The 13989-nt window shown below is 41.6% G+C and overlaps 1 protein-coding gene across 9 annotated transcripts in view; it reads right to left on the reverse strand.

Moving 5' to 3' along the window:
• The window catches only part of LOC107270148 (transcription factor AP-2-epsilon), a 124979-nt gene that overhangs the window by 38746 nt on the left and 72244 nt on the right, over nt 1-13989 (reverse strand). The window contains exon 1 of one of the 9 annotated variants that reach the window (XM_015744941.2): nt 4812-5872. The exons of the other annotated variants lie outside the window; for them this stretch is intronic. Within the exon in view, the coding sequence (XP_015600427.1) occupies nt 4812-4835 (24 nt within the window). The 5' untranslated portion in view covers nt 4836-5872. Of the gene's footprint in view, nt 1-4811; nt 5873-13989 lie in introns of those variants that run through there. 9 annotated transcript variants of the gene reach the window in all.

Below are 13989 nucleotides of genomic sequence, written 5' to 3' on the forward strand. Positions count from 1 at the left end.
CCCATGGTGCCCAAGGACTATTTCGAAAATTACCGATTCAATTATCTTCCTGACAGCCCGATCACGATCCGTGAACGCCGGAGCGCCTTGCGGGAAGAAAAATTATTGTTGGCGAGATTGTCAAAGGCCAAAAGATACTTGGGGGCCCCGTAAGACTCGCCTTTGAACTTCGTGTAGCGACGTTGTGCGTATGGGTCTACCAACAAAACCACGACTGTAGGACCGATCGGATCTCACTGTTTTGAAAGCTTACGTAACGAGTACAATGTTAAAAATCAATCACGGACCCTCGCGGGGCTCAGCCCGGTCGAGATTGACAGCCTCGTGGAATTTGCCGCTTCGCCATTGGACGATGGACCATTGGACTTCTTTGGAGGACTATGATCGAGTTTCCAAAATATTTTGATCGGTCGAGTAAAAAAAAAAATAATTTCATAATTTTACAATAATTTTATTTTTTTTTTATTTTTACACGCCTATTTTTTTTTCCAAGGATCGGCAGAATGCAGTGCCAGTCGATTGTATTACATTGTGCCAATTTGACTGGGTATGTATTTCTTTTTAACCGTACCTTCCACGTTGTGTCTATTCCGTATGCTGTACGATTTATCGCGCTCTACTAGACGAGTTTATCCGACTGTGGAAAAACAGGTTCCGCAGCGAAGGCATAAAGCTGGAAGAACGCATCTGGCCTAAGACAGTCTTAACGGAGACGCAAAAATGACGCTTTAGCCTTTATGACACGTCCTTACCAGCCTGTCGCGATTTAACGCGCAAGGATGCAGTCGGTAGTGCACGGCGCATTAATCGCCTCGCCGACCGATTACGCACGACTGGTTATTACTTTGTTTACGCGAACATAGACGCGCGACCATCGTCGTCATCGGCGATCGATCACTCGCGTAATAATACGCTTCTTCGAAAGTGACGGCCATAAAGGTTTAATAATAAAATAAATAAAAGTAAGCATATAGAAAACGTGGCGGATAGAAGAATTTTTGAAAAAAAAATTCACAAAAATAATTTATACGAGAATCAAGGAAAAAAGGTTAAATAATAATAACATTACGATCATTTATTACACCGTCTCATGACCCGATGACACCTCAAGGATCGAACGTAATCTTATTCAAGCGTAATCGTATGTGATAGGTGATACCGATCTTCGAGATGATCGATCATCGGTATTAATGGGAAATATGGGGGAAGAAAAAAAGTGGAAAAAATTGTCACGCAAAGAAAATACCTAGTAAAGATCGCTTTTACCGGCCTACGGGTAATATGGTTATCGTAATGGCCCAAGTGCGAAATGGGCATAAACTATGCTAAAGCCAGAGTGCCTGTCGCAACACAAATAGCTCACGGGCAGAATGTAGGTGTGTCTCGATCCGGCTAAGATAACTGCATCGTAAGACGCCAGAGATTATATCGCCGGCGATAAGCCGATAAGATGTTATTATAAATGATAAAGCATTGCAGGAAGCCTCCGAGCAGAGACCGGCGCATTTCGATTAGACCATTCATAAATCGCTTAGCTTTTAACTCCGGGCTACGCGGGTTTCGATCGCTTCGAAGTTTTACTTGGGATCTTCTGCGCTCTCGTTCGATCTACGAATAGGACCTAGAAATAGTATCGAGTCTTGGGAAGACTGAAAATTTGATATTATTTATATAACGGGTGTATAATTTACATTGAGTAATATTGTTATTATTTTTTTTTTATTTATTTTTTTTTTTTTCATATCTCTTCATGGACAGACCATTGCTCGTTATATATGTTCGAGGTATTAACCAGTTTCAATTTTTTCGCAATTTCAGTCTTGGGTTTGATTATTTCGCCAAAATTTATTTTCGTTTACTCACGTGGATTTATCCCATTTACGCACTTGTCTTCGTTGGCTCGATATGGCAAATATATCAGGTTGGTCCATGCGTGCCGAATCTGATATTTAAAAGTCTCGAGTTCAGCGTAGACCGCGCGAAATAGCTAGGCTAAACGCAGGAAAGCATATTCGTCACTTCCGGTAAAACCCGTTTGCCCGAATGGCTTAATTGTTCGTATGCTGTAGGGTAAAGTTGAATTTACGAAATGCGGCAAGATGGGACGACTCGAAGGTACGATTAAGAGAGGTGAAACACATTACAGACATTTCGTACAGTCGTACAGGAATTACATTAGTCAGATGTTAAAAAATAAAAAAAATAAAAAAATAAATCCTTATCGGATGATACGAAAAGTCACTCTGCGATACGAAGGATACACGTATTGACCCGCTTTGATTTTACAGTTAAAAATGTTTTTTTTTTAATCTGCACACAAAGCTACAAAAACACGGTCGAACTTCTTGCCATCACAAAGTGAACCGCCGCGGCGTGCTTTGGGTTTTTTGTTATTCGTCATCCAAATTGGCTCGAAACAACTTTAATTTGCCTATAATTCCTCGATCGTCGGCGAGAATGACGCCGGTGAGTCAACTTCAGGTTTTACTGAAATATTTGTGCGATGAGATGATTGCGGCCGTGTAGTGTATTATATCACAGATGAAATTCAACCGGTTCCTAGGGAATTCACGCGCACTGCCAAAAGCATCCGGAGAAGTGATGCTTTCGTAGTAAGTTTTATTTGGTTCATTCAAATTTCACAAGATGGTCCGCTATTTCACAAGCAATATAGTGCAAGCAATATATATATATAGTAGATAAAGAAGCGAAATAATTTTCAGTGGGAAAAATTTTTTTTAATACATTTCAACCAAGTATCATAATTTGAATGATAATGAATAGCGGATTCCTTTTTTTATATTTTTTTTTTTCCCAACACGAATACACGCGACTTAACGAAAGCAGCAGACAAATTTTAAAAATAACATCCTTACATAATCTACCCACAACGCTTACGCACAGCCATCAAAAATATACGGATGATCCGCGAGATGAATCGGATGCTGTGTATAAGTGAAAACCGCCTAAAAAATTCACTACAATAATTTCAAAGGGACAAATGAAATTATTTACCACCACACGTAAATTTATCTCAATGCGTTATGCACGTGGGATGCAACAACGAAACAATCCGACAGTAATAATCGCGCGATCTGCGCATCGTAAGGTGTTACTCTGTTAGATATACGCTAGATAGTATCTAGATATCTCTGACTACGTCTTAGTCCACCAGCATGTGCACTGTCAGTGCAGTGCGTGAGTAGGTACGTTAGGTTTCCTTTTTTTTTCCGTATACGATACAATCTCAAACATCTCCATGCACGAACGAAGAATCTCAGTCCATGATAATATCCAGCATCCCTGGCCCTTATCTATGCGATCCTTCACGCGAGAAACAGCGAAGACAAGAGGATGCCTCTTAAGACGACCAACCCTCGAAAAAATCATATCACGTACGTACGCGAAAAAAGATTTAAAAGATTGCAGTTAATTATCAAATTGCAAAAAAAAATTCGAAAATTTTATTTTAAAAAATCCAGTTATCAACAGGTCCACCTATAGCGACGTAACGCTGCAGCGACGCAGTTTTGAACAAGTTGCAACGGCTAATTGAGCGATCGTAAGCGACCGCCGACGAAAGAGACAGCTCGGATTGTGCGATAACAGGATAACTGTAAAGTATCAAGTACGGAGTGAAGTAAGCAACGCAAGAAGCAATGACAGTGTACAGGGTGATCGAGCGCGTCAGAAAACTGGAATAACGGATTGGCAGAGGTTATAACGAGAGCAAGGATAAATAATTGTCCTCGGCGACAGAATGGATCGACGTCCTCGTAGAAGATAAAGTTGGTGTGTCTGCTGCCACGGAATATCGAGCGTTAAGATCCGTTATAGAAGTTAATGCCAATTAGCCAGCGAGCCGGGTATTAATTTGTTTTGGTATGTCGCGTCGAGGCTGGTTGGCGCGGGAAATTTTGTCCGTTATGAAAGTTTGAAAAATTCTTCGAAACCGCCGATTACGCAACGAGGCTTTCCCGTCGACGTATTAACGAGGAACGACAAAAGAAATTTCGTATCTGGCAACGTTATACCGTATGACTTTCATTCGTTACGAATACCGACTGTCTGGGTCTCTTTGTATGATTATCTATAGGCTAGTTGCCGTGCACCGGTTCACTGCCAAAATAAACCAACGTAGGCCGCCGCCATTGTGATTTCACAATTTTTCAAGGAATCGCGGTAACCCAATCACGTTACTTTCATTCGTTATTTCGTAACGACGAAGGCAGCTAACGATTTTACACTTACGAGCAGTTCGATGCCGTGCGCGATACATTAGCTTCGTATCCTGAAACAGATCCTGATTGTACGAGGTTCAGAGTTTCTATTGGCAATACTTCGATACGCAAGGACTGAAGGTACCTTCGAGGCGCGTCCACAATAAATTTCATAAACAATGTCTAGCCGCACGGTGACTCTTGAGGCTTGTCCGCGACGAGCGAAGCCGTGGACTTCTTCCGAGATTTACGATTTACTGGAATCGAGTTAGGGGACGTATTAAGCTAACGAACGTTTCGCATCAGCCATGCCGATCTTCCCGGGAAAGGTATAGGGTATAGCTGTACCAACTTAGAGGGAATGTGAAAAAGAGGTTTTGCCATGGACAAAACCATAAATCCAACTAGTACCTATAAGTATCAATGCATTCCAAGGTATTACAAAATCACGTTATTTCGTTGAAAACGAAGTCCACTCAGGGACCTTTGATAAATTCACTGTAAATTTTAGCCCGATTTTCATCGACGAAAATTTTACAAAATCTACTCAAGAGTTCTACGTAGAATGAATTAAAGAACATAGAAATTCACCTCAACTTCGATGACCGTAGTCATGTCGACGTGGGGCGCGTAACAGAGCGCCAGCTTGTCGGCTGTTGGCGGCTCCGTACGCGGTGGAAATACCCCCAGGACCTCCAGCTTGCTGTTTCTAGGCGAGGTGGCCTCCAGGGCCGCCTCTCCGTAAGATACTTCACCGTTACCACCCTCCAACTTTGTCACTAATTATCACTGAACACACTTTCCGAGATTCGCGCACATAGCACAATCCTTGGTGAGGAATAAAGCCGTGATATAAAATCACGAGTAATTATATCCACGTGGTGTTATGGATCCACAGTGAATCCGTCGCGACGTCAAATCGAATCCCAAATAACACTTGATGATCCTCACTCACACCGAACGAAATGAAAAAAAGAACTAATAATCTCGTGTAAAATTTCAACTGCCAATATAGAATTTCAAAAATACGTATTTACGCTGTACTCAAGAAAACAGTTCCAATAATCCGCAAAGCGTAAAACACACGACACGTAGGGATCGACCGTACAGACTGATTCAAAAGTACGTAAGACAATAGGAAGAATGTCCAACGAAAACCTCTCGACGTTGTTGACATTCAAGAATAGCAATATGTCGGGTTACAGTCAGTGCCGTATCTGCTCGCCGAATGAGACTAGAGTTTAAAAGCGTGTGCGACGCGTCCTAAGGAAAAGCACGAGAGAGACTAGAGTAATAGAGAGGGTAAAAATGGATAGAAAAAAAAGAATAAAAGTCTAGTCATCCCACTACTGTCTTTGATATAAGTAGGGGTAAGATGGTGGTGCGATCCTAAGGGGGTGCCGCGCGCAACACGTTCACCGATGGGTCCACGGAATGCGAACAGCTGATCGTACAATAAGACGACGCGTTCCGCGCGAACGTGTCGAGACAAGATGACGCTGGCGACGACCCGAAATGATGACCCGGAATGATGTTCCGTGCGACGACCCGATTGACGAGTCGACTTCAGAGCTCGTGAAGACCCGTGCGCCCGAGCGGGGTGCTTCGATGTGCTCTTACTAGGAGCTACTACCTACTACTACCTTATACCTACTATACGGCAGAGTACGGTACCCGCTCTGGTACCCACGGTACCCACGTCGAAGCGGGAGTCGACCGAAATTCTGCCCGAGGGTACGCTCCACCACGTGGCTCTGGCCCCACCGGCATCCCCACTACTTATTCCACAGATACCACGTGAGCGGACGCCCCTTCGAACGGCTTTTTATCGTACGACCGATCCTTCCCGACAGTTACCGACTCCTCCCGACCCCCCGGCTTAACTACCCCTACCGACGCTACGTCTCTCGCTGATCGAAGACAAAACAAACGAGGAGTTGCTTCACTTCTGTTCCGTGCGTCAAACCGAACGCGTGTTGATATTTTTCATGTCACGTGACACTCGGAGCACAATTATGAGCTTGCATACCGACATCTTGACTCTGGGACTGTGTTTTGTTTTTTATCATAGAATCATCCTTGGATTATGTGTAAGTAAGCGTACGCACGGGGAATGAACTCTGTTGCCATACGTATAGGATCGAATTTAATTCAAAGGTTTATTTGCGTCGGGCCATCTCCGGTCCAAAGTTCATCCTCTTGGGGGATATCATTCAGCTGGGATTTTATTTTATTTCCATTCGAACGCTACGTGGGAACGCGCCGGACATCGGTGTTAAATAACGTTAATGCAAGCTAACGGTTAAATACACACGAGCGACAGCGTGTTTGGATAAAATGTTGCTGCGTGAGTCTATACCTTCCCTCACCTGACTAGTCGGATGAATCGTAAAGCCCACGTTTACTCAAGGCAGGTGCGTTCACGTCTCTTTCTCTAACTACTTTTGAAGCCCACGGGAGCCACTTTACTATTTTTCTTATCGGGTACACACCCTGCGTACAGTCATTCGAAAATATTTTTCGCGCGCGTTACCCGCGCCGCATTATAATCGTCGTAGACTCGCTCGTTACCACTGGACGTCCTGATGGCGTATGTCTCGAATAGAAATTCTCCCGCATGAGATACGGGACGTCGAATGCGAATCGATGCGAGCCCGCTTCATAAATAGGGGGAGGACGTAAAAATTCTTGAAACGAGGATAATGCTCGAAGGCTATTGCTGATTTGGCCCGTAGGCTTCCGTCGCTGCTCTGCCATCATGTTGTCATCAGTGGCAACAAGACTTTACTGGGGCAATTGGAACTAGTATGTCTGGTGTGAGTTTCTCGTATGAATTTTTCTGGTCTTTCTTTCCGGGCTCAGTGTGCATATAACGTAGATTGGTATTAGCCGTGTAATAACCGCCTCGATTATTATTGTTATTTCAATCCTTTTACCCTGTAGGCTTTAATATGTTTTATAAACTTTCGATAATCGCTCTACCTCCCGGCACTGTCCTCGAATCGTGACTCCTCGGAAGTTTCTCTAGTTCTGATGTGAATCGGGCGCGAAGATTTTACGTCTGAATTTAATTAATCATTTTCGACGTATTTTCGAAAACACTCGCTGTTTACATGATATATCGTCAGTTGCCTTGGATACATTTTTGAAAATTTTTTTTTTTTCCAGAACCATACCGCGGGTCGCTGCTTTCTGATTGGGTCAATGATTATTGATCATAAAAAATTATCAATGACAATAGCAATCGATTGGTGGTAATATCATGACTCGACCAATCTTTTTTGAACTTATGTCGTAAATAATAATCCAATTTCAAGATGGCGTCAATGAATGGAAAAATTTTGAAGATTCAGCATATCACGAAGTTACGGTTACGTATGAGCAATGTTAATGTGTCTTACTCGGGTATGTAATGGTTATGAAAGATCTCACGTACGTAACTGTCATATCCTTGAGTAGGGCATTTTAATATTGCCTGTATGTAAATTTTATACTATGTGTCTGCTGGGAAGCGACTAGAAAGTTTTCCGACTGTCGGCTGCATTAGTCATTAGCGAATATGGATACTCAGATATCGGATCTGAAGTCATGTACCTTTATAAGAGGGATCATTCCTAATTTGATATTCAAATTAAATTTGGTAAGAGGGCATCCAAAAATGGTTTGAACAAAATTAAAGCAATTACGCCACACCTTAGAAGATTGGACACCCCACCACCGTCCAGTCGTTACCAATCACAGAGTTGGCCGGGCAATCGGAAGACGTCAGAGCAATCGAACACTAAAATCTTAATGAGTAATTAACGGACTTGGCTCAGTTCAAGAAAGACTGCGCCACTCTACGACCATTCGAATATATCACTTCGTCCTTTTTTTGCTCCCAGGCCTACCACCTTCGACACGGGTACCAACTGACAGCATCACGAGATCTCAATCGGTTCGATGATTGTCTTAGAAGTAATACAGGCACAATTGAAACGGGACAAAAAAATGACCAAGTTTTTCTTCACGTCCTAGAATCATCGACGTTGCTCGGTATTCACGTTGGTCCGAGTTTCGAAAAATTGAAAAAGTCATTTCGAGCTCTGTTTCGATCTAGGATCGTCAAATCAACGAAAACGATTATTTCGTGAATTTTTGGTTATGAAAAATTACTCGAAATTCGAAGTTACGTAATTTTTATAAGAAATGAAACAAAGTGATCTAAATATTTATTTTTTGTGGAATTTCGAAAATCAATGAAAATTTATCATTTTACAATTGAGACGTCTTTCAATGACTTTTGAACTGATCGATTGCACAGGTGCAAATGAACTCTTAGATCCCAACAGTCGCCACTTGGGACTCCTGTCAAACGTGCGATCTCTGTCCACATGCAAGATACGTGGACCCAGCGACGCTAAAAGATGCTGCATCGCTACTCGCGGCTGATTTTACCAGCGTTCATCATTGAGCGTTTGTTAGCCAAGAAAAAGAGAGAAAACATAAGACTGCCTGCATTCTGAATGCATCCTTTCAGAGCTGCCAGCCTCGAGGCAATACACCTTTGACTACACTGGGTATCCTGGAGAATCGATGACCAAATAGTTACTCAAGAGTCTTGAGATGTTATTGGATATTGGAAAAAAAAAAAATGAATTTCAATCAAAAAAAAAATTCATTTTTGATACGTATGACTTATTATAATAACAACGTAACGATTTAAAGGGAAAAGTAGCAACGAGCGTCACTCTCATACTTTTATGACAGCCGATGACTCGTTACGTGAAACACCCTGTATATACGAAGTTACCGCTATTAAAAGCCCTTGCCTGAAAATGTCAATATTAACATACAAGCCTGACGGCTCTTGGTAAAATAAAAGTGAAAGACCGAACCCGCCGCTCTTGCAAAGAGTACAACGGGCGCTGGTTGCTCTTTTAGTCAAATCAGTTAAATTATTTATACGTATTGTGGATACGGCAGGTTTCAATTAGGTCGCGACAACACAACGAGCAATTAATGGTCGAGCGTTAAGATATCAAGCTGTGAATTACATAAGTGACCCTGAGGAACATTGAATTGGCAATGCATCCATCCTGATACATTGGAAATAAGAATTATTAAATTCGATGATTCACGCACGGTTTTTATTCGCGTGCTTTCGCGTCGTCTATCATGAAAAAAAGTCATTATCGTTATTACCGCAAAAAATTCGCATTGCCGGTTATTTTGGAAATTATTTTAAGGCGCCATGGATAAATTTGCTAATTACTTGCAAAAATAGCCATTTTTTTTGGCAAATTTTTTTTTCACCAAAATTTACCCACACACCCGTTTAGACCGACCTGTATAATCGTATCGAAATTAATTCACTGCCGTGCAGCAATACTTTTTTTTTTTTTTTTTTTTTTTTCCCTTTGACAGCCAGAGCTGAAAGTTTATTCGATGCCCTCACGAAGATCGGCGCAGCACGATGCAGGAAGCGGCACCTCTGTCCCTCGCAGTCGTAAATTCGCCGCGCGGAAGGCAAACGCTAATAACGGAACGCGCATTGCATACCGCAAACAAAATACTCTAATAATAGGTTACGAGCCATTTTTGCGCATTACCCCGTGACGTGTACATTCGAAAATGGTTTGGTACGCACCGTAATCTGCGACCGTACGCGAGATGCATAGTACTTCGAAAAGACAGATGGCGCTCGGGAATTTGCATTTGCACGAACTGTGCGTGCTGCTCGTGACCATTGGACTTTCGGATTGCGCATGCGCAGAAAATTTCACCGGTACGTAAATCCAAACAAAAAATAAGTGGTCCAAGCGCGAAAGTCGAACGGTCGAAAGAAATTCGACATAAGTTTTGGAATATGAAAAAAAAATTTTTTTTACAAAATCCCTCACTCCGCATCCGATCGGATCGAAAATGTAGAAAAAAAAAATTTTTTTTTCACAATCTCTCAAAAACTTGTTACGGTCTCTGTTAAAAATTTGGCCTCGCGTGACGTCACGCATACAGTACCCAGCTTCCGTATGATCCTATGCAATCCAATGGCTCGTTAGCTTTATCATTAAGATAACCACACGTATAGATATACACCTACAGTGTGGCGTTTTATTCAGACTTAATTCGCTCGACGATTACCGTGGAATTTGCGAGTCCGCTAATCGATCGATTAATTTCAACAATCTCAGGTACAACGCAGCATCCGTGATACATGGTGGATCGTGTATGAGATTGTAACAAGGATACAAAAAAAAAGGTATCACTGCCCATACGTTGTCACCAAGAACGAATCCAGATACATTCTTCTCAGAGACACAGATCGTCTCCAGCTTCCAATTTCAGTTTATCTCGATTTTTTATCTCCCTATTGCCCAGCCGAGATTGATCGGGATATGATTGAGACCACAGGGATAGGATCAACAAGGCTTTGAACTTTGCCCTTTTGATGGCACTGCCTAACTGGGTGGACCTTTCCTCCTGACCTTTCCTACTGACTGCCACTGGCTGCTACTGTTACTCAAAGATATTTCAGTCTTATATATATATATATATATATATATATATTCTTCCAAGATACTAGTATAATGACTGCTCATTGAACCGCCAGTTAGTAGTAACAAAGAAGCTCGTCCGAGAAAGTCTCGAGAAAAAGATAATAGAAGCATCTTGAGAGCGAGGATTGCAAAGGCCCCCACGGTAAAAACTGAACTTCGATCGTGATCCGTGTGGCCAACTTTTCAAACCAGTTTCTGCGCCGAGACGCTCGAATACAGTGGTAAGAATCACTTTTGCTCTTTTTCGGAGCCATACAGGTTCCACCTGCTTCCTCGTTCGCCTCGCGCACCGAAATCCCTACCGGTCTCTTACATTCGTAACGACAGTTTTCCCGCATCGTCGCTCAGTCCGATATCGTCCAGCGAGACCAGCGTACGAGCATCGAACATAACCTAAGTCAAAGGATAAACGACCATAGCCCGAACAACGAGAACGAGTAACCGAGTAAAAATATTCCTTAACCGATCAAACTTTCAAAATTCAAAATTCATCTCAATCGCGCGATCGCCCATCAAAATTCTTCGAATCGGATAAAATTCACGAAAAATCCCAATCCCGTTATCACATTTGAAACAAGAAATTCTTGCGAACATAATTTTTCTCTTAGGGTCCTCGTTACGTAGTGCAGTCGTGTACATAAACCACGTGCATATACATATACACGCATAAACCTACCGGCGAATTCCCAATTCACAAAGGGTGGCGAGAAGGCGTAACTTCAAGAGACGATATAAACTCTATACCTATATGCACAGTGTATAATGCATTTATGTACTAGATATATATATATATATATATGTGAATAAAAGACGCGTGTAAGAGAAGCCCGGATGAAAAGAGTGGGAGAGGGAAGTCGCTAAACGGCATTCCAGTCGGTCCATCGGTACAGCGCCGCCCAACGGTAACCAACGCACTACACCCTAACCTCACTTTCTTGTAGCTTACCGTAAATTACCGTAACTTTATTGTATTCAAGTTACTTCACTATATACATATATACAGTCAGGTTTGCAAAGCACCGATAACGCGGATACTGTATATATTATATATTGCCCAGGAATAACAAGGGTGTCGATAAGAATGTCTTAATCGAATAAAGGCGATATCGCAATTGCGCGATTCACGCGACATAAATGCTCATACGGCCTGGATATTGTGCACTTGAGAAATTCTATATATTTTTTAATTGGAATCCGAATGAAATATATTACACATACGTATATATCGTAAGAACGTGTCTCGCATCAATTTTCACAACGGCACTCCTGGCTCATGTGTGAGTATGTAATATTAATACGTATACCTATTGTCGAATGTATATATATATATATATAGACCCTATGAATATTTTGTTCGCGATAATCAATACACGATAGTCGAATACGTCGATTCACGATCAAGAACGAAGTTTCGATCCGATACCGATAGCTGTGATATTCAGGGTCGATTTTTCGATTCGGTAATATGTGACGAACCATATGTAATTTTCTTCGTCGTCACGTGAGAGAATCGAGACGAGAGCCAAGAGCTAACGGGACCAGCCTGGATGCTTTAAACTATAAGTATATATACGACATTATGTATACATAAGAACGTGCAGGCCTCTTGGACACGTGCACATATGTGAAATCATATGTGATGCTGCGATTCCTCCTGAGAGATCTTTCACCTCTCTACTGTCTGTCATACGTGTAAATATGTATATACATTTATATACGTATTTCGTACACACATGGCGAATCTGCCTTCGAGCTATGTAAATACGCACGGCTGTTATGTTTTCCTTTCTATTAAATCAAATGTGATATTTATTATACGCGAATCGAATGGGCTTATCGATTTGTACGATAACTAATTGACGTCGACTTTGTAGAAAATTGTTCTCTTTCGGTCCGCGTGGAACGCAACGCAGAATCCGGAGAAAGGCTTTGCAGATGATATTGTGGAACGACGATCGAGAAGTCTATGATTTCCATGAAGCCATTGGGACACAAGATATATATATCTATATATACGTGTATATATATACCAGATATCAATTTACTATCGAAAGCCTACGTTTATGTGCGTAATAAACATTGGGTAATAATAAAATCCATTGCGTCATCGAATTACTTGCTGGTTTACTGCCACAGTAAGAACAGTCACAATTCACGTATACACATGACGTACAGCCGTACGAGACCACGTGACAATTGTTAATTTTTTTTTTTTCAAAAGCAATTTCGAGAAAGCGCCGATAAGATTATCAAGACCCGAAATCATAGTACGAGAAAAATCCATTTCTGGTTCCAAGACCACTTTTGAAAATGATAGCAATTAAAAAAAAAATGTATGAGCATGATATTTTAATGCGATCGATAAATCGTGATACACAAGACGATCAATTAATATCGACTGTATCATGCAACCGATTACAGAGTGGATCCTCGAATGCGTTGCTGCATCGAATAAATTTTTTTTTATTACTTTTCGATAACACTCAATAATAATAATAAATTGATGATTAGAAGTCCTGCGGACCTACTGGCAAATACGTAATGAGATAATCTTCCAGATTGTTGTTTTATACGTTAGTCAATTAATGAAATCTTTTATTCGATCGCGATCCATACCAGATACCGTAACCGAGCCTGTCCTGCTGTATCGAGCTGCCAGTACAGTCCACGTCTATACTGTACGTCTATACTGTACAGGTACAGTATCTATGCAGTTGTAAGATATAACTATATAAAATAACGAAGCCAGTAGCGAAACGAGATAATTTTATTCGCAGCATCTCCTATACGTCTTATTTGAATTTACGAGAGCGACGCTCGTCGCTGATATAATTTTGACTACCGAGAACTGGTCGGTGAATTGAAAAAAAAAAATTAAAAAAAAATAAAAAAAAAAAGTTCGCTCCGTCTCTCTCCTTCCTCGAAGGATATTCCACGTGTCTTCTCACACGCATACGTATGGACCATTACGAGGGACACGTTAATAACGACAGGTTCGATAAATTAAAACTGCTCCGAGCCTCTCTCGAAAATCTCTCAATGCTCCCGAATCGTAGTATTTTCGTAGCGCTCTATATATAGCACTGACGTAATCTTAATAAAAGGGACACAAAGTGAGAATCGATGACGTCACGGCACACGTCATCGAACATATAGACTCTGTAAAAAATAACCGTTACATGGAATCCGATTTTTTTTATACATACGATCAACACCCCCCCCCCCCCCCC

The sequence above is a fragment of the Cephus cinctus genome, unplaced genomic scaffold, assembly GCF_000341935.2.
Source record: "Cephus cinctus unplaced genomic scaffold, Ccin1 Ccin1_scaffold0076, whole genome shotgun sequence".
NCBI classification, from domain to species: Eukaryota; Metazoa; Arthropoda; class Insecta; order Hymenoptera; family Cephidae; genus Cephus; species Cephus cinctus.